General features: G+C 41.1%; 1 protein-coding gene and 1 non-coding gene across 5 annotated transcripts in view; one reads left to right on the top strand and one right to left on the bottom strand.

Annotated features, from left to right (window-relative positions):
- The window catches only part of WASF2 (WASP family member 2), a 70,660-nt gene that overhangs the window by 15,688 nt on the left and 30,324 nt on the right, over positions 1-24,648 (bottom strand). For 2 of the 4 annotated variants that reach the window (XM_069578907.1, XM_069578910.1), the window contains exon 2: positions 4,515-4,687. In XM_069578907.1, coding sequence (XP_069435008.1) covers positions 4,515-4,644 — 130 coding nt within the window. In that variant the 5' untranslated portion in view covers positions 4,645-4,687. Of the gene's footprint in view, positions 1-4,514; positions 4,688-5,840; positions 6,159-19,121; positions 19,273-24,648 lie in introns of those variants that run through there. The other 2 variants (XM_069578908.1, XM_069578909.1) reach the window with 2 other exon arrangements.
- Positions 14,281-14,387, top strand: LOC138434782 (U6 spliceosomal RNA). The gene has a single exon (XR_011254862.1). It is a non-coding gene; the product is annotated as a U6 spliceosomal RNA (small nuclear RNA).

Genomic DNA, 24,648 nt, shown 5'->3' with positions numbered 1-24,648 from the left:
CATACTTAGAACTCAAGATAATACATGGAAGAAGCAGTAGTCTTCAAACCAGGAAGTCTGAGTTTAAGTCTCAGTTCTTTATCTCTATCCTTGTCTTACTGACTCTTCACCAAGTCAAACTCTCAGCCTCAGTTTCATCATCTGTGAAATGGGGACAACTGTATCTATCTCACCAAGTTGTCATAGGACTAAATAAGCCCAAATCGTAAACAGTTATATAATGAGATTCTTCCTTACACTGATGACTTTTAAGAGTATCGATAACTCAGTATCTTAAGACTTACGCTTGAAAATGAAACTGAAATTCACTCAGTTGTGTCCAACTCTTTGCAACCCCATGGACTCCACAGTCCATGGAATTCTCCAGGCCAGAATACTGGAGCGGGTAGCCATTCCCTTCTCCAGGGGATCTTCCAATTTAAAATATAATTCCAGTTGGTAATGTGATAGTCCTGCTCTGTAAGTACTAAAAAGTACTCCAACCTCTGAAAACAGGAGTGTGATACGTACATATCTTGTTCAGAGTTAATTTCATTCATTCAGATTACCAAGACAGATCCACTATCAAATCAGGACATTCACAACAGACATCTACCTCATTCTGCAAAAGATACCTTAGCAGTAGAATTTTTCAAACAAAAACAAATCTTCTTAATGACCCAAGAGGAGGTTCCAGTCTTCTAGGTGGTCAGAACACTGATTCAGAAGTGCTGGTTGGCTGCACATTTTCTAAGACATGGCAACCTAATACGTGAAACGCCAATCTCACTGCCCTGAGGGAAAATAAGAACTCTGGATATGCTATCAGGGAGCAATCCATGGCTGTGAAATTTTTAGTTTTGTGCATCATGCATTCCATAATCAGACTTTCCCTACTAGACCAAGCACTTCCGGCTAGAGTATATAATACATGAGGTCAAGGTCATGAGCCTGAAGTACGCAGGAGCCCATTTCTGCACCCTTCTCTGCTGGATGTAATCCTAGTCATCTTTCAAGGTTCGGTTCATATGTAACCTCTTTTATGGAGCTTTTCTTGACTCTCCCTATTCTTGCTATGTTCCCACTCCCCACAGGAAATATTCCTTCTTTCCCTGTATTCTCTGTGCACCAACAGCATGGAAGGGTAGAAAGAATAGAAGCACGAATCATTTAACAAATATTTACTGAGCTCCTACTGGGCGCCGGGTACTATACAAGATAGACACTGGGGTTCAAGGAAACAACACATGATTTCTGCCTTCAAAAAACTTTTACTTTAGTATAGGAGATACAGACAATTTTTAATATAATGTGGCAGGTAATATAATACAGGCAAGTAATAGGATCTCAGAGGAGTACTCAGTCCAACCTGGAGGAGATCCCTAAGCTGGGTCTTGAAGATCCTCTACCAAAATGGCAAGGGCTCTCTAGCAGTGGGAACAAAGGCGCCGTGCGAAAGTGTGAAGAGTATATGGTCTGTCTCAGAAGCTATGAGTAGTTGGCAATTCATCTTTTCTTCCTTCTTCCTCCCTCCCTTCTTTTTTCCCTTTTTAATTTTAAAAGAATCTCTTTAAAAGATTATAAAATGGGAGAAAAAGATGGACTGCAGAAAATGAGGCTGAAAAGAAAGGTAGGTCTTAAAGTCTTGAATGCCAAGCGAAGGAATTTAAAATTAAATAATTTCATAGTGAGGAAGACGGGAGATAAAATACATAGCTAACATTTATGCTCTTATTTTAAAAACATTTTTAAATTGCAAAAGTTAACACAGACTTAACTTTTTAAAATTCAAACAAATCAGAATTATGAAAGTAAAAAGTCAGATTTTAGTTTTTGGACAGACCACTCTGGCAAGAACATATAAGTTTAAGATTTAAAAGACTTTACACAATTTTTAGGTTTATAGATTTAAAGAGGTTGATCAGAGAAAGGGAAGCCAGAGGTGGTCTAAGAATCCTTTGGTGAGTGTTCAGTTGGGCTGCCCTGGTGGCCCAGTGGTAAAGAATCCGCCTACAATGCAGGAGCTGCAGGAGACGTGGTTTCGATCCCTGGGTCGGGAAGATCCCTTGGAGAAGGGCACAGTAACCCACTCTAGTATTCCTGCCCGGCGAATCCTTGGGACAGAGGAGCCTGGCAGGCTACAGTCCACAGGGTCACAAAGGGTTGGACATGACTGAAGAGACTTAGTACGGCACAGCAAAGGTCTAATGCAGGGCAGTCGTGGGAGAGCCAGGGAGCCAGGGAGCCAGGGGGCAAGCTTAGAAATTCTTAGGAAGTCTGACTTTGCCTCTCAGTGGCTACTGTGTCTGCAGGCAAGTTACCTTACTTTTCTGAGCCTTCATTTCTTCACCTGAAAAACGGGAATGCCAACGTCTAACCTCAAAGGATTATTAAGAAGATTAAATTAGATAGTCTATATGTCAAGTGGAGAAGGCAATGGCACCCCCCTCCAGTAATCTTGCCTAGAAAATCCCATGGACGGAGGAGCCTGGTAGGCTGCAGTCCATGGGGTCGCTACAAGTCGGATACGACTGAGCGACTTCACTTTCACTTTTCACTTTCATGCATTGGAGAAGGAAATGGCAACCCACTCCAGTGTTCTTGCCTGCAGAATCCCAGGGACAGGGGAGCCTGGTGGGCTGCCGTCTATGGGGTCGCACAGAGTCGGACATGACTGAAGTGACTTAGCAACAGCTATATGTCAAGATCCTATTAAAACCTGGCATAAAGTAGGCAATCAACAAATATGAGATCTCTTCTCACCCTCTCTCATTCTCCCTTATTTCTTTCTTTCTCCTCTGGTAGATTATGAGCTCCCAGAAGGCAGAGACCACTTATTATTATTGCTGTATCCTCTCAGCACCTGGCACATAAAATATGTTCAATACATGTTTACTGGATGAATAAAGGGTCAGCCAGCTCTACGACGTGAGAAAATCTTGTTTCCATAAGCACAGGCCAACCCTGGCCCTCAGATGAACTTCCTCAAGATAGGAGTGCCTGATCACAAGTAGGAGAGTGAGCAATGGCATCCAGCAACACTGCGCTGGAAAAACACCTGAGAGAGACCATAACTCCTGCTGAGAGAGAAGACGACGCATCATTAGCTAGATGTCCTTTGTCCTACAGAGAAGGAACCCGCATGTGACTGACTTCCACCCATTTGGCCTTCTCAGGGTGACAGAAGCAGAAAGGATGCTTCCAAGGAGCAGTGAGGCTCTCTGCAGTCTTCACGTGCTTCCCTGTCAGTCGCACTGCTGTGGTACTGCTGTCAACGGTCCTTTGTGTAAGACAGACACTGGCAGGGTTTCATTTCTTTCCTGACGCCCCATCCAGGTTTCCCTAAGCCCTGGATCAACTGAGACGGCCTCTGAGCTGGGTGACGGCTTAGGAATCTCAGACCCCATACGTCATCTGGTCACAGGCCTCTATCTCCTCAGGCCCCTATTTCCAAGGCAGGGGCTATTACTATCTGGGGTGGGAGGGGAGGGGGGGATGCAGGCTTTCTTGATATTCCACTGCTTTCACGAAAGGCAGTGATGCGACAGGAGGGTTAAATGTCTGAAATAATTCACACTAAGATGCTTTTGCTAAGGAAGATCACTAAAATGGCATTTTGACAGAGGTTCTTATGGGAACTAGAATGGCACTAGACAAATGCAGAGCCTATCCAAGCATCTGCCTTTCCCATATCTCGGCTCCAAGCAAACAAAATCCGCTCAATTCAGAGTGAAATCCAAACCTAAGCATGTACCCCACTGAAGGCAGTCTCATTCATTCTTAGCAATTAAAAAAAAATTACAGTTGAGCTGGCTTTCCCTCAGCTTCAAAATAGACTAGGTTAACCCCCATCTTCCTCCTAGAGAAGAATGGCTCCAGCTACAATCTGTGTCACTGTGTTCACACAGCTTGCAAAACTCCCAATACCCCAGAGACTACAGAAGTAATTTGTACCCTGAACTTAGACCTGGGGGCTTGCAGCACAATTAAATGTGTACCAGGGTAGACAAGTCAGCCAGAATCTCTCTGAATGCGTGTTTGCTTTACTCCTCTTCGTGAAGAAAGGTGGTGGTGGTTGGGGGGGGGGGGGGGTTTGGGTAGATAAAGACTATTGGTACATTTGAGGCTTCAACAAAGTCAGGCTACATCGACTAGCTTGTGCAATTACAGGCACATTCCCCAACCCAAGATACTGCTCTGTGAACCTCCCACTTTACACAGAGAATTCTGCTCCGTCATTCCATCTGCAGTTTCTGCTGCAGCCCTTCCTGCCACCCTTCCCACAGATTTCTTTTGAAGCAGGTGGAGGGGGAGGCGGAGGGAACCTAGAGGGTGGTGGTAGATGAAGAAAGGGTTGAGGGGAAGAATCTGTATAAACAGAAGCCTCTCTCTGGGGAGGGGTGAGGGTGGGATAAATTTTCGCACTACCTAGGGAAGGCAGATGGGGGAGAACGAGGAACACGGAGGAGAAGGGGAGGAAATAAACAGCACCAACGACCCCTGAGGGCAAAGCACAGGCTCTCTGCGGCACTCACTCAGGCTGCCCAGCTGTCGGATGACATTTGCCAGGGTGATGTTGGTCATGCATTCCAGCTCGCTTCTAACGCTAGGCAACGTCTGACGGCACAGGTGCCTTGGCTCGATGTTCCTCGTTACTAACGGCATGGTGGACCTGCTTCAGGCAATGTTCTGAATGATGAAAAACAACCTAAAAAAGAAATAACAGGAAAGTATTACTCAACCACAAATTCCAGGCACACCAAGGCTGTGTGAGTCGTTTTTCCTTTTGTCTTGCTCTGATCTAAACAGCTTTAAAAAATCTTTCCCTCTCTCTCTCTTTTTCCCCTGCTTTAAGCCCTCCCCATCACACCCCTCTTTCACAGGTTTGCTATCAGAGCCCTGCTGGATGAGTTTAGAAATTCTGAACTGGTGACTGCTGGCTGAGGGTACACAGGCAGTATAAAAACCTAAAAACCCTAAAATAACAAGTATGCTCCAGCTAACAGAAGTCTCTAGAGGCAGGGACGCATGGTCAGAAAACAGCCCATTCAGCAGGTCCTGGATGGTACCGATCCTAACCTGGGGGTGTCCACAATCAGAACAGATCAGATTCCAGATGATCAATTATGAGAATCAAAAAAGAGCTTCTGTCATCTGATAGTCTCTACAACGAAATTACGTTGCCAAGTGATTCCACTGATCTACATCAGGATGTAACTTCTCCAGTTCTCCCCTGATGGAGGACTCTTAATGTACAACTAAACACTGTCAGTATCTATTAAGACTACTAAAGTGCACTCTGTAAATGGACAGAATGAAAGAATACCAAGGAAAATTTTACATGTTCAATATATTAAACATGATGCCAAGCACACTGTGCTGCGAGATTCCCCAGCAGTCCTTTCTCTTCTACTCACAGCTCCCTTTCTCTCTCCCATCCGGTTCAACACACCTGGGCCAAAAGGCTCTTGAGACAGCAGGAAGTGTCTGGAGCAGATCCGGAAACCTTCCAGTTACTGGTTCTTATCCTGTCGGCTAAGCCCCTTTCCCTAGGAAATCCCCCAGCACTTTAGGTTCACGCTGAGCTATTGTTTCAGAGTTAGATTACCAAATTCCTAACTTTACGAGGATAGGAGGAGGTTTTTTATCCAACAAAATGACTATATGACTATAGCCAAGGCACACCGGGCTGGAACTGTTCACCTAACTTGTGAAACTAAAGAAATCTGAAGCAGCCTAAAGGTTTTTGTGCTAGGGAAAATGGCAAGTTAAATGGTAAAGCATAAAGGTAATATACTCAAGTCCCCAAGATTGCAAACACCTCTTAAAACACACACACAAATCCACAGAGGTTTACTTACATTGAATCTTAAAACACCAGCTCATCACCAAAAAAGTTGATTGTGAACACGAAATGCTTAAACCAAGCTATACATCATAGAACTTAAAAGTGAACCAACATATTGTCTGACCAAAAGAAAAAAAAGCCCTTCAGCTCAAAGAGGGAGTAGAACCCTTTGGAACAGACTGCTCCTTGTTATGGACATTCTGCTCTGCTAAGAGTAAAAATAAAACAGGAAGCCAGCAGCCTGGGGAACAAGATTTCCTGTCACCAACAGCAACAGCCCAAGAACCAAGAGAATCAGCTGTTTGCTCCTAACTTTGAACCTCCCTTTAATAGTCACTGTATGGCAGCTGTGCCTATCTTTGGGGTGCAGAGGTGTTTCCTGAATATTTGTCTACTGTCTAAGGAAATAATTTTCATTCTGTTCCTCAGCTAAGTTCCCCTTAGATTCAACACATTTTCTAATCCAAACTCTGGACTTTCCCTTCCAGTCTAATGATTCTCCTCTTTTACATAATGTAAAGGGTACTGGGTACTAACATGCAGCTTCAGTAACTAACTCAAACTGAGAAAGAGTTTAGAGCAGAAAGGGAGACAAGGGGTCACAAATAAAAGAAGCTCACAGGGCTGTGCACCCTCTGGATGCCCCCAGATTCCCCAAATTCAAGCTCACCAGAAGAGCCAGAAATTCAGGGTGCAGCCAGAGATGACTGGAAATAGCCACTATGGCCCCCTCCTTTAGCAATCATTTCAGAACTTGTTCCAGCATCTTAGAGGAGCTACAGGAGCCAGATCCCCTTGAAATTCTGTGTCAAATGGCTACTGACAGGGCATTCCAGACATTCTCTTTGGACACCTAATGGAAATTGGATTCCAAATAGCTAGGTAAATGTCAGATGGGGATGAAACTGGGGAAGCCACTCATTAACACCTTGGTACTTTAGCATTTATGTTTTCCCAAGTTCCTTGGGTAAGAAGACACAAATGGAGTCAACCCTGTGTCATCTGGAGATGGGGGGGCGGGGGGCAAGTTTTCAATACCAAGATAGCTAGCTACGTCTTGCCAAAAAAAAACCCAGCTCCCACATCAAGCTAGAGTAATCAAAAAATTACAGTATTCAATATCCATCAAGACAAAAGAATTAGAAAAGTGAATCTGCTACTAAAAAAAGTCATTTTACGTGTTTCAGAGTCACCAAAGAAAGACAAGAGTCCTTATTAAATGGAATTACCCACATTACTACTCACTTTTCTTCAAAAGAAGTATGGAATTATGCACAATCTGAACCAAAATACTAACTTGACCAAGAAAGAAATCCTACATTCCAGTGAAGATAAACTTGGAAATGAAGCAAAGGCTCTTGACTCAACTCAGCTTTAAGTTGCGTAGTTGAGACATACTTGGGTTAGTGCCCTGAGTCTTGACACCTTACTAGCTGTGTGATCTTGGGCAATTTTCCTAGAGACATTAAATAATGTAACATATATAAAATGTCCACTACAGGGCTAAGAAAAAAAAGGTAGTTATTTTTAGTTCAATAGACCTGAGGCAAATCCTCCTGTAAAGTCAATTTTATTCATTGACAAATATCTTGAAACACTTTTAACAATGGACATATTATGTAGTAGGACGCAGTGTTCACATAAATTTAAAGATGAAACCCTAGACATCAATGAAATGTGTGAGTTCTGTTTCTGGAGACTGCTCCCAGCCATGCTGTTGGAGCTCTTGAAGAACATACATTCTCTCTCCTCTACTCTTTTACAATGGGTTCCTCATCTGAACCACAGAATAGAGAAAAGGATTAGAGTGACTGTTTTCTCCATTCTCATCAAGAGTGTAAACAACTAGTACCATTCCAGATGCACTGGAGAGAAGCTAATGCATTATATACAATGGATACCTAATGGCATTAGGGCTTAATGTTCTCATGGGAATCCAGTTGAGAAAAACTCCTCGATCATCAGTCGTCATTTAGTGGGAAATCAGTGGAGCACTGGGTGCTGAGGAACTTCTAAATTAACGAAGTGACATGGTCAAATCTGCATTTTTAGACAAATCATTCTACAAGAAGTAGGAAGCTGTATTTGGACAGAAGACTGGAGGTAAGAAGACCAGTTGGGAAACTCTTCCCAGGATGAGAAGGAGATGATAGAATGGAGAGGCCCACCACAGCTAGCAAGTAAGAACTGAGAAACCACAGACAGGCTGTGAGGGTGAGTCCAATCCTTCAGCCCTATCTGTTCTGTACAAAGATAAAATGTATGTTTCTTTATTAAACATACTATGAGGGAGCTCCCTGGTTGCCTAGTGGTTAGGATTTGGTGCTGTCACTGCTGTGGCCTTGTTGCAATCCCTGATCAGGAAACTGAGATCTTGCCATTTATAAAAAATTTTTAAAAATAAAAGTACTATGAAAAGAACTAAATGCTAGTGCCAGTAATGAAGGGACAGTGAAGAAAACCAAGAAAGTAGTCATTCTTAGCTAGAAAAAGAAGTTTTGGACACATGAAAAGTGGAATGTCCTATCTTTATAGAATCAGTAGAAGTTCTTTTTCAGTTATACTTTACTTTGATTAGAAAAATTATACGCTATAGTGATATTTGCTAATTTGGGGGTTTGAGAAGGTCTTACCTTCAGGGATGTTACATAGGAGAGGAATTAAATTAGAACCATTGAGGAGATAAAAGTTATAGGGACATAGATTTCAATTAAGTTAGTTCCTTTTAATTAGAGCTGTCCTATATTAGAATGGGTTCTCTTCAGAGGTGATAAGTTCCCCAGTATCATCCCCTGGATACCAGCTATTAGGCATGCTGGGGGAGAGATTCCTAGACTGTAAGAAGATGATATGGAGAGGTCAGACTGGATGACTGATACAGTGCCCTCTAAATCAAAGATGATATAATTCTGACTCTGGGCTTCAGTTTCTTCATTTGCAAAATAAAAGGACTAAGCCAAGATCTTTAAGAATTTCTAAAATTCTTGGATTTGCTGGACTTTGGCGACCTGATGTGAAGAACTGACTTATTTGAAAAGACCCTGACACTGGGAAAGATTGAGGGCTGGAGGAGAAGGGAACAACAGAGGGTGAGATGGTTGGATGGCATCACTGACTCAACAGACCTGAGTCTGAGTAAACTCCAGGAGTTGGTGATGGACAGGGAGGCCTGGCATGCTACATGCCACGGGGTCACAAAGAGTCAGACACAACTGAGCGACTGAACTGAACTGAAAGCTGCCATAACCTCTTGCTTGGCCAACAGTCACTTGCATTTTGAACGTAAGGGCAGGGGAGGTCTAGGTACTGTAAAGATGGATGGATCATGTCCATGAATCAAACTCTTCTATAGATCCAGAATGGTAAAAAGGACATTCCAGATAGCGCCCTGGGGTTAAGTTAATTACACTCGAGGAGCCTCCCAAGCCAATCTGGATGTTGGCTACCCAAAGATGAAAAAAAAGGGGGGGGGGGCTTTTTTTTCTTAGACCAGTTACAGACATCTAGTCAGACTCAGCAGCAACCCCCATCTTCACCCCCCAGTTATTTTCAGCTTAAGGGACTTGAGAATGAGTCAGAATAAATCAAAGACTTCAACCATCCCCTCCAACCCACGGCTTGGAGTACACTGACCAGTCTGGACTGCCAGTACCATGATGAGATTCCTGCTTTGAATTGGAAACTGGATGAGGTGTTCTCTGAGGTCCCTTCACAACAGTAAGACTCTACAAGTCTGTATATTTGAAGTTATCATGGGATATTTACATATCACATTTGGCCAGTCTTAAGGCAAAAGGAGACTCTGACATGTACCCTACACTCTGAACTCTCAACTCTGCTCCCGACAAGCCTGGAGCAGGAGTGGGGTGAAGTAGGTGAGAGGGACGAATTTGGAAGCTGGAATAAGGTAATAAAGGAAGAGTGCATGTGACGGGGAAGATGCACTCATCTGTACTCTACACTTTGAATTCCTATTAACAGCAGGACAAAAAACAGATGACTGCTCATTCTGGCAATGACATGTATTACTAGCTGTTTATTATAAATAAATGAACGATGCTTCATTTAGAGCCATGGTCACTGATAACACCTGCAGATTTCTATGGTCACATCCCAAAGCAAGTATATCTGAGCTACAGCAATAACTATAACAACAGAAATGCTTCTCAAGGCAGTTCCTCTTTGAAACATACCCTCAAAATGCTGATCAGCAGTAGCATGGGATGAGAACATGTGGGGATATTGTATGTGTGGCAATTAGTACTTCTGCTTTTCACTTCAGCATTTCCCACTGTTCTATAGTTAACAACATTTTGGATAGGGGCATATGAGAAGCGCCTTGCTTTGTAGACTAGTTTCCTCTTTCAGGAGATAAATTTCTTTATGATAAAGAATATGCATTCCACAGTGGTTCAAGAATCTCAACTGAAAAGTCAAACAATCACTTGATTTCGAAATAAAACACAACACTCAGGTTTACCGTAATCTAAGTTGGTCCATCAGAATATTTAAAGAAGTATAAATTTACTGCTGCATATAGCAGTTCCTCACTCTCATGCAACAATCCCAAGGAGAATTGTCTCTTTATAGACTTAGGCACCTACCACTTCCTGTTGAAATACAGGGTGGGGCTGAAGCTACAAATATAACCAGACTCTCTCCAAACACAAGAAATTACTGACAAATCAGTTTAGGTCACCAGAGTAATGTTCAAAAAAGCTGGCAAGATAAATGGAACTCCAAGAGTGTACAAAGAAAGTATCTGACTGGGAGAACCAAGAATAAAAGCTTACCTGTGATCTAAAACCAGGAGAAATGACCAATTTCATAAATGAATGACACCAGCTATGGACCTACCTTCAATAAATGTAAAGTTCCTTCTTGTCCTAATTTGGTTTTGGGAAAGGAGTCCAGGGGAACAGATTTCTAAACTACAGTATCTTACTCCTTGAACATACTGTACATCTATCAAGGACCACTCACACCTGGCAATTTCATAACTTTCTATTATCTTTTAGGGGCAATACCACCTTTTTTCTTCTATTACTCTTCAGGCTTTAATCATAGCTTTGTTCTTAAAGCTAAAATCAGGAGCTAATAACTTCAACCTGCAAAACTGGTTTCTTCTAGTATCAACTATTCCACAGAAAACTGCCTTTTTTGGTTGGTTTTTGTTTTGGGGTTTTGTTTTGATTATTACTGTATAGCTGCTTTACAATGTTGTGTTAGCTCCTGCTGTACCGCAAAGTAAATCGGTTACACGTATACATCTATCCCCTCTTCCCTGGATTTCCTTAGGTCACCACAGAGCACTGAGTAGAACTCCCTGTGCCAATAGTTGGTTCTCATTAGCTTATCTATTTTATACTTGGTAGTGTATATACGCCTATCCCAATCCATCCCCAATCCCACTTCCCCTTGGAAGCCATGTGCTTGTTCTCTACATCTGTACAATACCTGGAGAAAACCGTAATTCAAGAAGATACAAGCACCCCCAATGTCCACTGCAGCACTATGTACAATAGCTAGGACATGGAAGCCACCTAAATGTCCATCAACAGAGGAATGGGGAAAGAAGATGTTGTAAATACATACAATGGATTATTATTACTCAGCCATAAAAAGGAATGAAATTGTGCCATTTGCAGAGATGTGGATGGACCTAGAGACTGACATATAGAGTGAAGTAAGTCAGAAAGAGAAAATCAAATATCATATATTAACACATATATGCAGAATCTGGAAAAATGGTAAAGATGAACTTATTTGCAAAGGAGAAATAAAAAACTGCTTTTCAAATGGCCAAAATTAAGCTCTTTCTTAAAGTAAGATCCATCTGGTTGTCCAAAAGAAAATACACTTAAAATTGTGCATTGGAAACCACTTAAAACTGTGAGTCGGGTTCTAGTTCTTAGTCTAATGATGACTAGCAATTGGAGAAAAACTTTTAATTCATCTTTCCAGTTCAGCTGTGAGCTGCACTAAAAAAAATGCTTGAGAGGTGCTATATGAAACTGAGATTTTGTTTACAAAATATTCCTAGCTCCAAAGAGATTTATTCACATAAAATATTTCCTGTATCTGCATCTTTGCCTAAGTTCCTAGTTATGAATCCATTTAAATTGCACAGGGTCTGCATGGTTAGCACTGATAACTTCAATAACAGACACAAAGTTCATTTTACTCTCCCAGTCTTAATTCCACTTTCTAGCAAAACTTAAATTCATCAGAATGGAATGGTCTGAAATACTCCAAACTATCCGTCTAAAAGGTCTTACTTTTGATCCAGCAATTACACTCCTGGATATTTATCCAAAGAAACAAAAACACTAGCTTGAAAAGATACCTACACCTCCATGTTCACTGCAGCGTTATTTACAACAGCCAAGACACGGAAGCGACCCAAGTGCCAATCAAGAGATGACCAGATAAAGAAGACATGGTATACACACACACACATACACACTGGAATATCACTCATCCACAAAAAAGGAATGAAAACCTTTGGGACTGATATATACACACTACTGTATATCATATAGGAAACTAATAAGAACCTAGTGTATAGCACAGGGAACTCTACTCAATACTTTGTAATAGTCCATATGGGAACAGAATCTGAAAAAGAGTGGACAGGGACTTCCCTGGTAGTCCAGCGGCTAGGACTCAGGTTCCCAACGCAGTAGGCACCCGATCAATCCCTGGTCAGGGAACTAGATCCCACATGGTGCAACTAAGAGTTCGCATATCACAACCACAAGATCTCACATGTCACAACTACAGATCAAACGCACCATGTACCTCAACTAAGACCCAATGCAGCCAAAAAAATAAACATTTTAAAAAATTAAAATAAAAAAATAGAGTGGATCTGTATGTGTGTAACTGATTCACTGTGCTGTATAGCAGAAACTAAAACAACACTGTAAACCAACTACAGTAAAAGTGCTCCCCCTCAAAGCAGAATGAAATCTTGCCATTTGCAACAACACGGATGGACCTAGAGGGTATTATGCTAAGTGCAATGTCAGACAGAGAAAGACAAATACTGTATGGCTTCACTTATATATGGAATCTAAAAACGAAACGAACAAACACAACAGAAATGGGCTCCCTGGTGGCCTAGCGGTTAGGAGCTGGTACTTTCAGAGCTGCTGCGTGTGTGTGTGCACGTGTGCTCAGTCGCTCAGTCACGTCTGTTTGCAATCCCACTGACTGTAGCCCGCCAGACTCCTCCTGTCCATGGAATTTCCAGGCAAGAACACAGGAGGGGGTTGCCATTTCCTACTCCAGGGGATCTTCCCAGCCCAGCAATCGAACTCGAGTCTTTAGAGTCTCCTGCACTGGCAGGCGGATTCTTCACCACTGGGCCACCTGGGAAGACTGGGATTCAACTGCTGGTTGGGGAACTGAGATCCCTTAAGTGAACAGAATTATGATACAGAGAACAAAGCAGGTGGTTGTCAGAGGACAGGGGGGAAGAAAGAAATAGGTGAAGGAGATTAAGATGTATAAACTTCCAGTTGCAAAATAAACAAGTCAGGGGTATGAAATGTACAGTATGGGAAATACAGTTAGTAACTATGATATGTATTTGTATTGTAACATATCTTAACTAGACTTATCCTGGTGATCATTTTGAAATGTTTCAAAACACCAAATCATATACTGTATAATAGGAACTAACACAGAGTTGCAGCTCAATTATACTTCAAAAATAAACTCATGGAAAAAGAGATCAATTTTATAGCTATCAGATGCAGGGGGAGGGGAACTGGATGAAGGCGGCAGGTATAAACTTCATTATAAAATAAATAAGTGACAGGGATATAAGGCACAACATGATAAATATAATTAACACTGATGTATGTTATATACAAAAATTGTTAAGAGTGTAAATCCTAAGAGTTTTCAACAAACACACAAATATTTTTTCTATTTCTTTACTTCTGTTATCTATATGGAATGATGGATGTGAGTAAAACCATTACGCTGCACACCTTAAGCATATACAGTGCTGTGTGCCAACTATATCTCAATAAAACTGGAAAAATAAATGGGGGCTCACTCTTACTCTGAGTGCATGCATGCTACATTGCTTCAGTCGTGTCTGACTCTGTGACCCTATGGACTGGAGCCCACCAGGCTCCTCTGTCCACGGAATTCTCCAGGCAAGAATACTGGAGTGGATTGCCATGCCCTTCTCCAGGGGATCTTTCCAACCCAGGGACTGAACCCACATCTCTTCCATATCTTGCATTGGCAGATGGGTTCTTTACCATTGGCATCACTATGAGTAAGTGAGGAAACCTTATTCCTGTCATTTGTGGGTACTCAAGTACCAGATTTCTTTCAGCTATAGTCATCAAATGAGCATTAAATTCACACAGGAGTTTAACATGAAAAACAACTCAACTGCTCTGGGACAAAGAAACCTCACAAAACAAAACCTCGTGCTCGCTTCAGCAGCACATATACTAAAATTGGAACGATACAGAGAAGATTAGCATGGCCCCTGTGCAAGGATGACATGCAAATTCATGAAGCGCTCCATATTTTTTAGCAATAAAACTACCATATAATCCAGCAATCCCACTCCTAGGCACATACCCTGAGGAAACCAAAAATGAAAGACACATGCATCCCACTGTTCATTGCAGCACTACTTACAATAGTTACAACATGGAAGCAACTTAGATGTCCATCGACAGATGAATGGATAAAGAAGTTGTGGTACATATACACAAAGGAATGTTACTCAGCCATAAAAAGGAATGTATCTGAGTCAGTTCTGATGAGGTAGATGAACCTAGAACCTATTATACAAAGTGAAGTCAGTCAGAAAGAGTCAGAAAGAGAAAGATAAATATCATATTTTAACACATATATACGGAATCTAGAAGAATGGTACTGAAGAACTTATTTATAGGGCAGCAATGAAGAAACAGAGAATAGATTTATGGACATGGGGAGAGGGGAGGAAAGGGTGAGATGTATGGAAAAAGTAACATGGAAACTTACATTACCATAGGTAAAATAGATAGTCAATGGGAATTTGCTGTATGGCTCAGGGATCTCAAACAGGGACTATGTATCAACCTAGAAGGGTGGAATGGGGAGGGAGATGGGGGGGAGGTTCAAAAGGAAAGGGATATACGTATACCTATGGCTGATATGGACTTCCTTGGTGGCTCAGATGGTAACGCGTCTGCCTACAATGCAGGAGATCCGGATTTGACCCCTGGGTCGGGAAGATCCCCTGGAGAAGGAACCGACTCCAGTATTCTTGCCTGGAAAATCCCATGGACAGAGGAGCCTGGTAGGCTACAGTCCATGGGGTCACAAACAGACACACCTGAGCAACTTCACTTTCACTTTCTTTCATGGCTGACTCATGTTGAGGTTTGACAGAAAGCAACAAAATTCTGTAAAGCAATTATCTTTCAACAAAAAAATAGATTAAAAAACCCCCAAACCTCAACAAATCACTGCACAAGATTATTAGAAATGTGTCAATAACTCACACAAGCCCTTATAAAGTATTCTCTTTTTTAAAAAGTTTTCTTTATTTACAGGCAACGACAGAAATGAGTGATCTCCGGTTGGTGGTGGCCAAAAAACTGAGATGAGGATAGATACAAAAGGCATTCCTCTCCAAGTACCTGGGCTTGAATACCCGGGAGGAAGCCTAACCTGGACATGTGCTACCATATAGGAACACAAAGTTGTTTTTTATGGGAGAATGTCTAGTTCCCAGTTTACTATCTCACCCAGGGATAGAGAAAATGGGGCTAGGCTGTAACCCTTCTTTCCTGGTTCCTGCAAATAGTAGTCTACTGCACTTGGTTAAGCTCCCTACAGACAAGACATTGGAGCACCCACTGGTGGATGAGATACTGAAGCAAGTTTGAAAATGAGGAAGGAGATAATCAGGATGGAACCGTACATTAGGCACTGAGTAGGTCTCATTTCATCCTGCTGGCTCTCTAGCCATGCATTTAATCTCTATGATGCTTCTCTTCATATTTCAAGCATCCCTCCATAGTAACTACTCCCTCTCTGGGATGAAAGGGCCAAAAAAGAAGCCAGTTCCACACAAATGAGAAAGGCCAGGGGGGGAAAGGTTACATAGTAACAACAAAAAAGGAAATTCAGCAAAATGTTTTGCTGACAGCTCAAGGCGATCCACAAACACACTGTGTGGTCATGGGGTAGACGGAGCAGTAGTCCTGGATATGACTGGTAACGCACCAGTGTAAGTGGGAGAGAGACCTGCCATCTCAGCTGCATCCGTACACCCGCGAGTGGAATTATGAAGCACACTGCCATGAGATTTCATATCAACTATTCTGCCAGCTGTAACAAGAATTCATTGCTGAAAAAGTGTCACACACTCATCTGTCACCAACGGCCAAGCTGCCAGCAACTAAGAGCAGCAAAGGGCAGCTGTACATCTTCCTCTCACAAGGTCTATCCACCACTCAAAACGTGGGATTTATAAGGAAAAGTCCCTGAACAGCGGGAAAAGCACGTGTCCATTTCTTTTCTTTCTATCCTCAGTTTACTAGGTTACCAAAGCCCTCAAAAGAGCTAATAAGCAGTGATGTAGAGCAGCAAGAGCATGGGCGTTAGAGAAAGAGGTGTGGATTTCACCCCACTACTGCCGAACTTCAGTTCTGGGACTTTGGCAAGCAGTACTCTCCCTGTCTGTTTCCTAACCTGTTAAAATTAGTAAAATGATCCTTAGTTTTTAAGGTTGTTGTGCACAAAAATGAAATAATGCGTGTATAAAATACTTAACATAGTACCTGGTACAGAATAATCACAATAACAGTAGCAATGACTGTAGCAGTAACAGCAGTCCCTGCAGCAGCAGTGGTGACAGAAATACTAATTCTGCACCTATCTAGCGGTCAGCTCTGGCATATAGCTAAAAATGTGGTTCTCTTAACCAGTAAACACTCTTTTAATAAGTTTTGGGTTGCATTAATTGCTAACTACTAATTATAGTACCCTTATCAATCAGTGAATATTTATCAAGTAGACACTAGATGACACAAAGAAATGTAAAATTCTTCCCATGACTCCAAGAGCTTATAATTTGAGGACAAATAAAACACAGGTAAGTAACAACACAGTAAACAGAAGTTATCTAACGAATGATGTAGTCGATTATGACAAAAGAAGGGATGAGAAGATCACTTTCAACTGAACAGAATTCCTGGAATAAAGACCGGAACTGGGCAGGATTTGGATTTAAAGAATAAAGAAGGGAAGTTTTCTAGGTGAGGGTAATATAAGTAGAAGACTTGAATTCTACCATGAGTATTTACGGAAAAGTCACAACTCTAATGGGTTTTTACGGTATTTCATGAAATTTAAGATGCATGATTATTCCAGAGATGTTAAAATATGGGGAAAATATACATCTCAGAATTAATGAAACATAATATTTCTTTTTCTATAATATGAGAGGGTGAACAAGATGATCTTTAAAAGTTCTTTCCAATTCTAAAATGATATAAAAAAAAAAGATATGATTTGGTTAACTCAGACTTACAAGATAATATTCAAATTTTACCAAATCATCAACACCATGAGAAGAAAGATAATAAAAAATAAGAGAGACTGAAACCAAATCCCACTATTTATTTGCAAAGCTAAAATGTTTACCTCCTAATTAGTATGCGCGTATGTTCTTTTATATGTGCTAAGTCGCTTCAGTCGTGTCCAACTCTTCGCAACCCAATGGACTGTAGCCTGCCAGGCTTCTCTGTCCATGAATTCTCCAGGCAAGAATACTAGAGTGGGCTGCCATTTCCTTCTCCAGGGGATTTTCCCCACCTATGTATCAAACTGGCGTCTCTTAAGTCTCTGCACTGGCAGGGCGGGTTTACCACAAGTGCTACCTGGGAAGCCCTTTCCTCTATATATTTGAATATAATTATAACAGCTGTTTTAATATCTTTGTCTGGTAATTCTATCACCTCTATCATTTTTGAGTGTTTCTATGAACTGATTTTTCCCCTAATTATGAGCCACATTTTCCTGGTAACTTTTGACTGGATCTTGGACACTGTGATTTTATGACGTTGAGCACCTAACATCGTTGTCTTGGTTTCAAAAGTGTGAGGCTTTGTTCTGGTTGGCAGCTAAGTGACTTCTGGTTCAATTTGGTACACCTGAGGTTTCTTTTTAAGCTTTGCTAGGGTGGATCTTGAGCAGCTTTTACTCTCTTGGCTCTTTAGCCCCAGTACAGACATGGCCCTTCGGTGATCTCTACTGGATGCTCTCTACTGGATCTCTGCTGGAGAGTGAGCAACATGGGCTCTCTATGCTGGCTGATAGGAATTAGTACACCTCCCTACACTGGCAATCAGTTAGCTCATAAGTTCCTGGTCACTCTTTTCCAACCTCCTGTAATCTGACCCCAGGCATATGGGTGATCAGTCAAGCCTCAAGGAGACCCTAAGAAGATTTCTAGAACAGTATTCTTCCTCTTTTCCAGAACTGCACCCCACAGTTTCCAGTTGCCTCAGCCTCCCCTGAACTATTAACGCGATTTGTCTCTTCAGTTCAGTAAGACAAATCTGCTCTGCTTGGGATTCCCTACCGCCCCACCCCGCCTTGCTCCATGGTTAGAATATACACCTAGACAGAAAATCAGGGTAATCACGGGGCTCACCTCCTTATTTCCCTTCTCCCAGCAATCAAAGCCACAAGCTTCCTATGTAAGTCAGGATTGATTTCCACTCTGGTTTTGCAAGGTCCCCAATCATAAAGAGGTATTAATTTCAATTTATCTTCAATAAGTATATGCCATGGAAAACTTTTAAAAGGAAGAACAGGTATCCCAAAATCAAATAAGAAAACATTGCAAAAAGGTAGGATATCACCACTATATGCCTGTAACATATTTGAATAACATTTAATTTTCTGAATAATCATAATTAATAATGGCAGAAATTTTTCCCTTTTTCTTTTTTTAAAGTTGGTACTCATATAGGTATTTATCACATTAAAAATCAATACAGCTTGATGAATCCAGAGGCAAGTTCAGTCAAGAGACAAGGATTCCCTGAGCCACTAGTTATATATGACTTTGGGCTGGTTAATCTCTCCAAGCCGCATCTGTAAAACAGGGAAAATAAAACCTATCTTATAGGATGGTTTTCAGGATAAAATGAGGTAACATACGTAAGCCTTCTGGAGGGGTATCTAGCACCTAGTAGGTACTCAACAACTGATAGCTCTTGTTGCTAATTCAAAGGAGAACTGAGTTTGTTGGACTTACCTCCTAGTGGTAATACAATAATCTAAAGAGCGCAGGTCAAATCAAAGAGTTCTCCTAATTGGTTCTCTTTTCTTTGGTCTCAGAGGAAACCAAGCAGTAGGTAGGCCTCTTAACTTCTGAAACGGGTTCTCTGGGAGTCTGAAGACAGGAGCTGAGAAAGAAATGGATGGCCTCAAAATTCCACCAAATGCAAAACTTATTTTTGAAGTGGAATTAGTGGATATTGACTAAAATAATAAAGATGTGGCCGTGAAGAAACTTATGTATCTAATTAGAGCTGGTTACTATTGTTAAGTGAAGAGTCAACTGGAAAATTCAAGTTAGAAAACTTGTTTACTTGATCCCTCAACTTTTAAGAAATGCAATCCATTATAAACCCTTGAATTTTAAAATATTTTACTACAACTGTGTAAAATATCACTTGAAGAGAACTGATTTGCCTTTTACCACATGTTGTAAACTAAAACGTTCAATAAAAACGTATCCAATGTCAAAAAAAGGAAATGGATGGCCTTTGCTTACGTTATACCAATTTTAAGGATTAAGACAAAGGGTATCAGTCTATCAGTCCTCCAAATCACAGTCAAGAGTCAATTCAATATTTTCACTTTATGTATTTTGAAAGCAGTCTCAAAGGTACTATTATCTGGATTGTACCATTTCTTAAAAAAAAAAAAATTATTTCATCTTAAAGGCCCAAGGTGAATGTCACCATTTCTAAGAAGCCTCCCTCAACTCTTCTAGTCTGAAGTAATTTCTCCCTCTCCAAAGGTGCCAAAAAAGTATGCTGAACCTTTTACGGCAGTCACTACATCCTATATTGTAGCACAGCTTTTTGGAGTGTACAATTCTTTGAATACAGGAACTGAAAAACAAAATATCTTTAAACAGAAACAGTAGTAATAGCAGCAGCTGTTGGAAACTGCTGTAATAAGGGTGGGATTTTTGAAAACTTCTTTGCATCCTGTAGTGTCTGCCCCAAATGTGCCAGGTATTTAGTCATACTTTAACAAATCTAATCTTCAAAGCACTACTGAAAGGTAACTGGTAGCGTTCTGATTTTACAGCTAAGAAAACTAAAACATTAAGAGCAGTTCTGTAACTTTATCACAGTCACACAGCTTTTAAACCCAGGTCCATCTGCATCCATGACACTATGCTGACTTCACAAACACCCTAGCCAAGACTGTGCCCAAAGTTCTCATTTTCATACACAAGTGCCATCAAACCCCAGACTAGTTTCTTCCCCCTCAAAAAAAAAAAAGATAATATGCTAACATAAGAAAGCCTTCCTGACATATTTACCCTGGAACTGCAATGGTGTTAATGAGAATAACACACTGCTTTCTCCCTCTCTACACCCAGTTTTAGCCAGCTGCTCAGGGGCTTCACATCTTTCACTTTAAATAACAGAAACACTGGCTCATTTAAAGTGCCAGCCTCAGATAACATACATGTTCAGATGCTACTGCTTTTCAAACAAACGCCTATTTCCAAAGAGCTAGGCATTTGGGGTTCCATCACTTCTGATGGGTTACTTTTATTTACAGGGTCCCTGAAAATCACTTTTAAGTTCCATTCTCTGGGCACTGTTGAACTCATCAAATCTTGTCATTAAGGACTTTTTAAAAGTGCCTAATCTATCATCTTCTTTTACAATGAACCAAAACACATTCCCATGGGTAATTCCTAAAGTGTATACAGTAGTCCCCTTTCTCCAAGAGTCATACATTCCAAGCCCCACAAGGATGCCTGAAAGTACCAAACCCTATATATAAACAAAATACTTTTTTCTTTCCTTGTTAAGTCGAGAACTTTCACCTTTTCACTCAGAGGAAGTACTTTTTGGCCTCTCTTTGGCTACTCTTGCATTTGAGGGTCATTAATAGGTAAAAGAAGGATTATGTGAACACAAGCACTGCAACACCTGCCAACTGATCTAATAACCGAGATGGTGGCTAAGAGACTAACAGGCAGGTAACACACACAGCGTGGATATGCTGGACAGAGACGATTCACGTTCAGGGCAAGACAGCGTAGGATGGCATGAGATTTCGTTATGCTGCTCAGAAAGGTGAGCAATTTAAAATTTATGAATTGCTTATTTCTAGAATTTTTCATTTAATAATTTTGGACTACTGAAATTAGTTATTATTTAATAATTTTGGTAACTGAAACAGAGGAAACTGAAACTTCAGATAATGGGTGATGACTGTATGTATGTTTTAAAATAATATTCTTCTGAGCCTTTTTCTAAAAAGCACAACTGTTTTTCCTTTTTAGCCCAAGCAAAGATAATTATATATCAGAAGTGAGTCCTACCCCCCCATCTCTTTCTGCATATGGGGAATGCTGAAAAGATAAGTCTTTTTTAATTATTAAATGTAAATAGCTCATTAAATATAATCCAATTACTTTAATTGTAAAAGGGAAGTAATTACAGTATATACATGTATTCTTGCCTAGTAGATTTAATATCTTAAATTAATCTTTTCAGCATTAATATTTTAAATTAACCTTTGATATCAGAAAAATTCGAGAGATTGATGTCTATTTTAAATATATACATATAGAGCTGTACCTTATGGATCTCTGTTGTGCTTTCACCCACAAACAGTTTTTGTGGGAACAGCCCCATCCCCATAAAGAAGGGTAATTAAATAACACCTGCCCTAACTGAACTGGCATTTCTTGTCTGCTGTAATTCATGTTAAAGGGTCTGTTTTAAACTCTAATGCTTTTGTGGGACAAAAAGCCAAGAGATGAATTCTATGGCATTCCAGTAATCACAACAGCTTTACTTAGCAAGACAATTTCAAGCCAAAACTAGGAGCATGTCTCTGGTATAGTAGCCTAAATTTTCCACTACCTCATTTCTATTCTGTTACTATCAATTACAGTTCCCTGAGACTACCCTCGAGCATTCTCCTCTTGCTAGCCTCTTCTGGTCTAGCCCCTCAAGTTTGCTGTTACAACATTTTCCCTTAGCAGCCATTTGGCTCTTTGATTTTTACTCTTTCTTGGTGACCAAGAGTAAGTAAATTGCATAGCTAAATCTATGAACTGCCTTGAAAATGGGCTCTGCCACAGTTTGTGCACAGAAGAACTTCTATTAAAACGGAGAGTAAAGGCCTATACGGACGAGAAATTAGGAAGACAGTTCTGTTTTTCTACCTCCCACCAAAATCTATCAATGAGTGTTGTTTTAAGATATGAGCATGTGTTTAGAAAAATTAAAACTGTGTTTACATTAACATGGAACTTTCCCAAACTTTAGAAATATCGAGAACTGAATGAATATATATGTTGTAGCAGTAACAACTACGGCCATGTTTGTATAGCACTTCCCCTCCAAAGTAGAAAAGTTCTATTTAAAGTACAAAGAGGAACTTCTCTGGCAGTCCACTGGTTAAGAATTTGCGATTGCACTGCAGGGGGCACAGGTTCAATCCCTGGTCAGGGAACTAAGATCCCACAAGTCACTCAGTGCAGCCATACATACAAAAGAAACTACAAAGCAGCATCATGCGTTTTCAGCAACTTTCCAGGATTTCACTGAAATAAATTTCACTGTTCAGACTCCAGTATTAATGAGCCAAAGGTGCATCTGTGTCTCACTGATATGACTTCTCAAAACAAATAATGAAACAGATAAGCCTAACTATGACTAACTCCTTTCGCCATTCAGACTGCAGCCATACTGGAGCGGTTCCTGACCACGTAATACATAAGGCTGGCTTCTGCTGTCATCCTGGCTAACTTGGAAGGCTATTTTATGGTCCAAAAGGACAGTGACAAGGGGTCACTGTGAGTGCCTCATTTCAAACACTGTAATGAATTCTGAGCAGTCACCAAAGGTTAGCAGAAGGAATGGAGCCTGATATCTGATGATGCTCACAGGACTCCAGAAGGACAGCGCCATTAAAAGACAAGAAGGAATTTCACAAGTGAAAGGTGTACTGGCAGCTAAAACTGAGCCCCTTTCCAGATTTAAATGATTCAAGTCTCATCTTAGTAACACTGGTATTTTTGCACAAAATGTATCTTATTAGGACAGCCCTTGAAAGTTAAAAGGTGTCTTTAAATGCCTGCTGATCTAAAATTGCCATGTTCCATGTTTAAAGGGATTGATTTTCTGGAAAAGGACAATAAGATGCCAAATTCTGTTCAATGGAGATCAGAATACTGTTTGGTGAACCTATTCTGCACCTGTGGAAGCAAAAGAATAAGACTGGCTCACACACCCGAAGGAGGGTAGTATTTATGTGGGCTCTCCCAATGACCGCTTTAGCAGCAAATGTAAGAAAGCCCCTTTTTTGAGGCCAAGGGGCGGGTCCAGGACTTTCAACTACCCATTCAAGCAGGGTTACGATTCCCCTCCTCCGTAATTAAGTTCCCTTTCCCACTCTCCACGCATGCATGAATTGCAGTGACATTGACATGGGGGTCTGACATTAGTCTTTGAAGGTCATTTAAATCCTCCTCCTTCCAAGCTGCCTTAAAAGCAATGCATCATCCTCTCCACAATGCCTGAGAATGGGGTTTGACAAGATGGTACTCAATGTGGAGTGAACCTAAAGCATAAAAGGAAAGGGGGCTCCAAATTGATATGATACCTCCAAGGGGCATCATAAAAAGAACCAAAGAAATAAACATTAGGTAAAACTCAGCTGCTCAAGAGACAACACCAAGAGAAACACTAAACATCTAACATAACATGAATGAAAACATGCCTACTGATTAATTTCAGAAGGTAGAAAAGGTCATTCACAATATGGCCCCTTTCTTTGGCTCCAGTCTCATCTTCTGTCATATCTTATATTTACATACCCTTCCCTGAAGTCCCACAGACCTTCTCATGGCTTCCCATCTCATCACGTTCTCTCTTGCCTCCATACTTTTGTTCAAGTCTAACCACCTACCACAACCTCCAACTTCTCAGTTCAGTTGCTCAGCTGTGTCTGACTCTGCAACCCAATGGACTGCAGCACGCCAGGCCTCCCTGTCCATCACCAACTCCTGAAGTTCACCCAAACCCATGTTCATTGAGTCAGTGATGCCATCCAACCATCTCATCCTCTGTCGGCCCCTTCTCCTCCTGCTTCTAGGGTCTTCTCCCCAACTTCTAGGGTTTTCCAAAACTGAGCTCAGGGATTTCCCTGGTGGTCCAGTGGCTAAGACCCTGCAATCCCTGCAGAGGGCCAGGGTTCAATCCCTGATCAGAGAACTAGATCCTGCATGTCACAACTAAGACCCGGGGTAGCCAAATAAATAAATTAAATATTAAAAAAAAAACAAAAACCACCCACTGAGCTAAAGTGAAACATCTTTTGACCTACCTTGACCCCAAAGGAGCTTGATGGCCCTCCCTCACATCCTCTTTAAAATTCCATAATATTCTGTGCATTCCCATCCTATCCCATTGCTTTAAAATGACTGATTTTCTTACCTGCTCTCCCACTAGACTAAATTGAGGCTAGTGTTCAGTCATCTCTAATTCTAATGCCTACCACCATGTGAGACGCAG

This window comes from Ovis canadensis, chromosome 2 (assembly GCF_042477335.2).
Source record: "Ovis canadensis isolate MfBH-ARS-UI-01 breed Bighorn chromosome 2, ARS-UI_OviCan_v2, whole genome shotgun sequence".
NCBI classification, from domain to species: Eukaryota; Metazoa; Chordata; class Mammalia; order Artiodactyla; family Bovidae; genus Ovis; species Ovis canadensis.
Note: the sequence above shows the minus strand (reverse complement) of the source record. Positions and strands in the feature narration are given on the sequence as shown.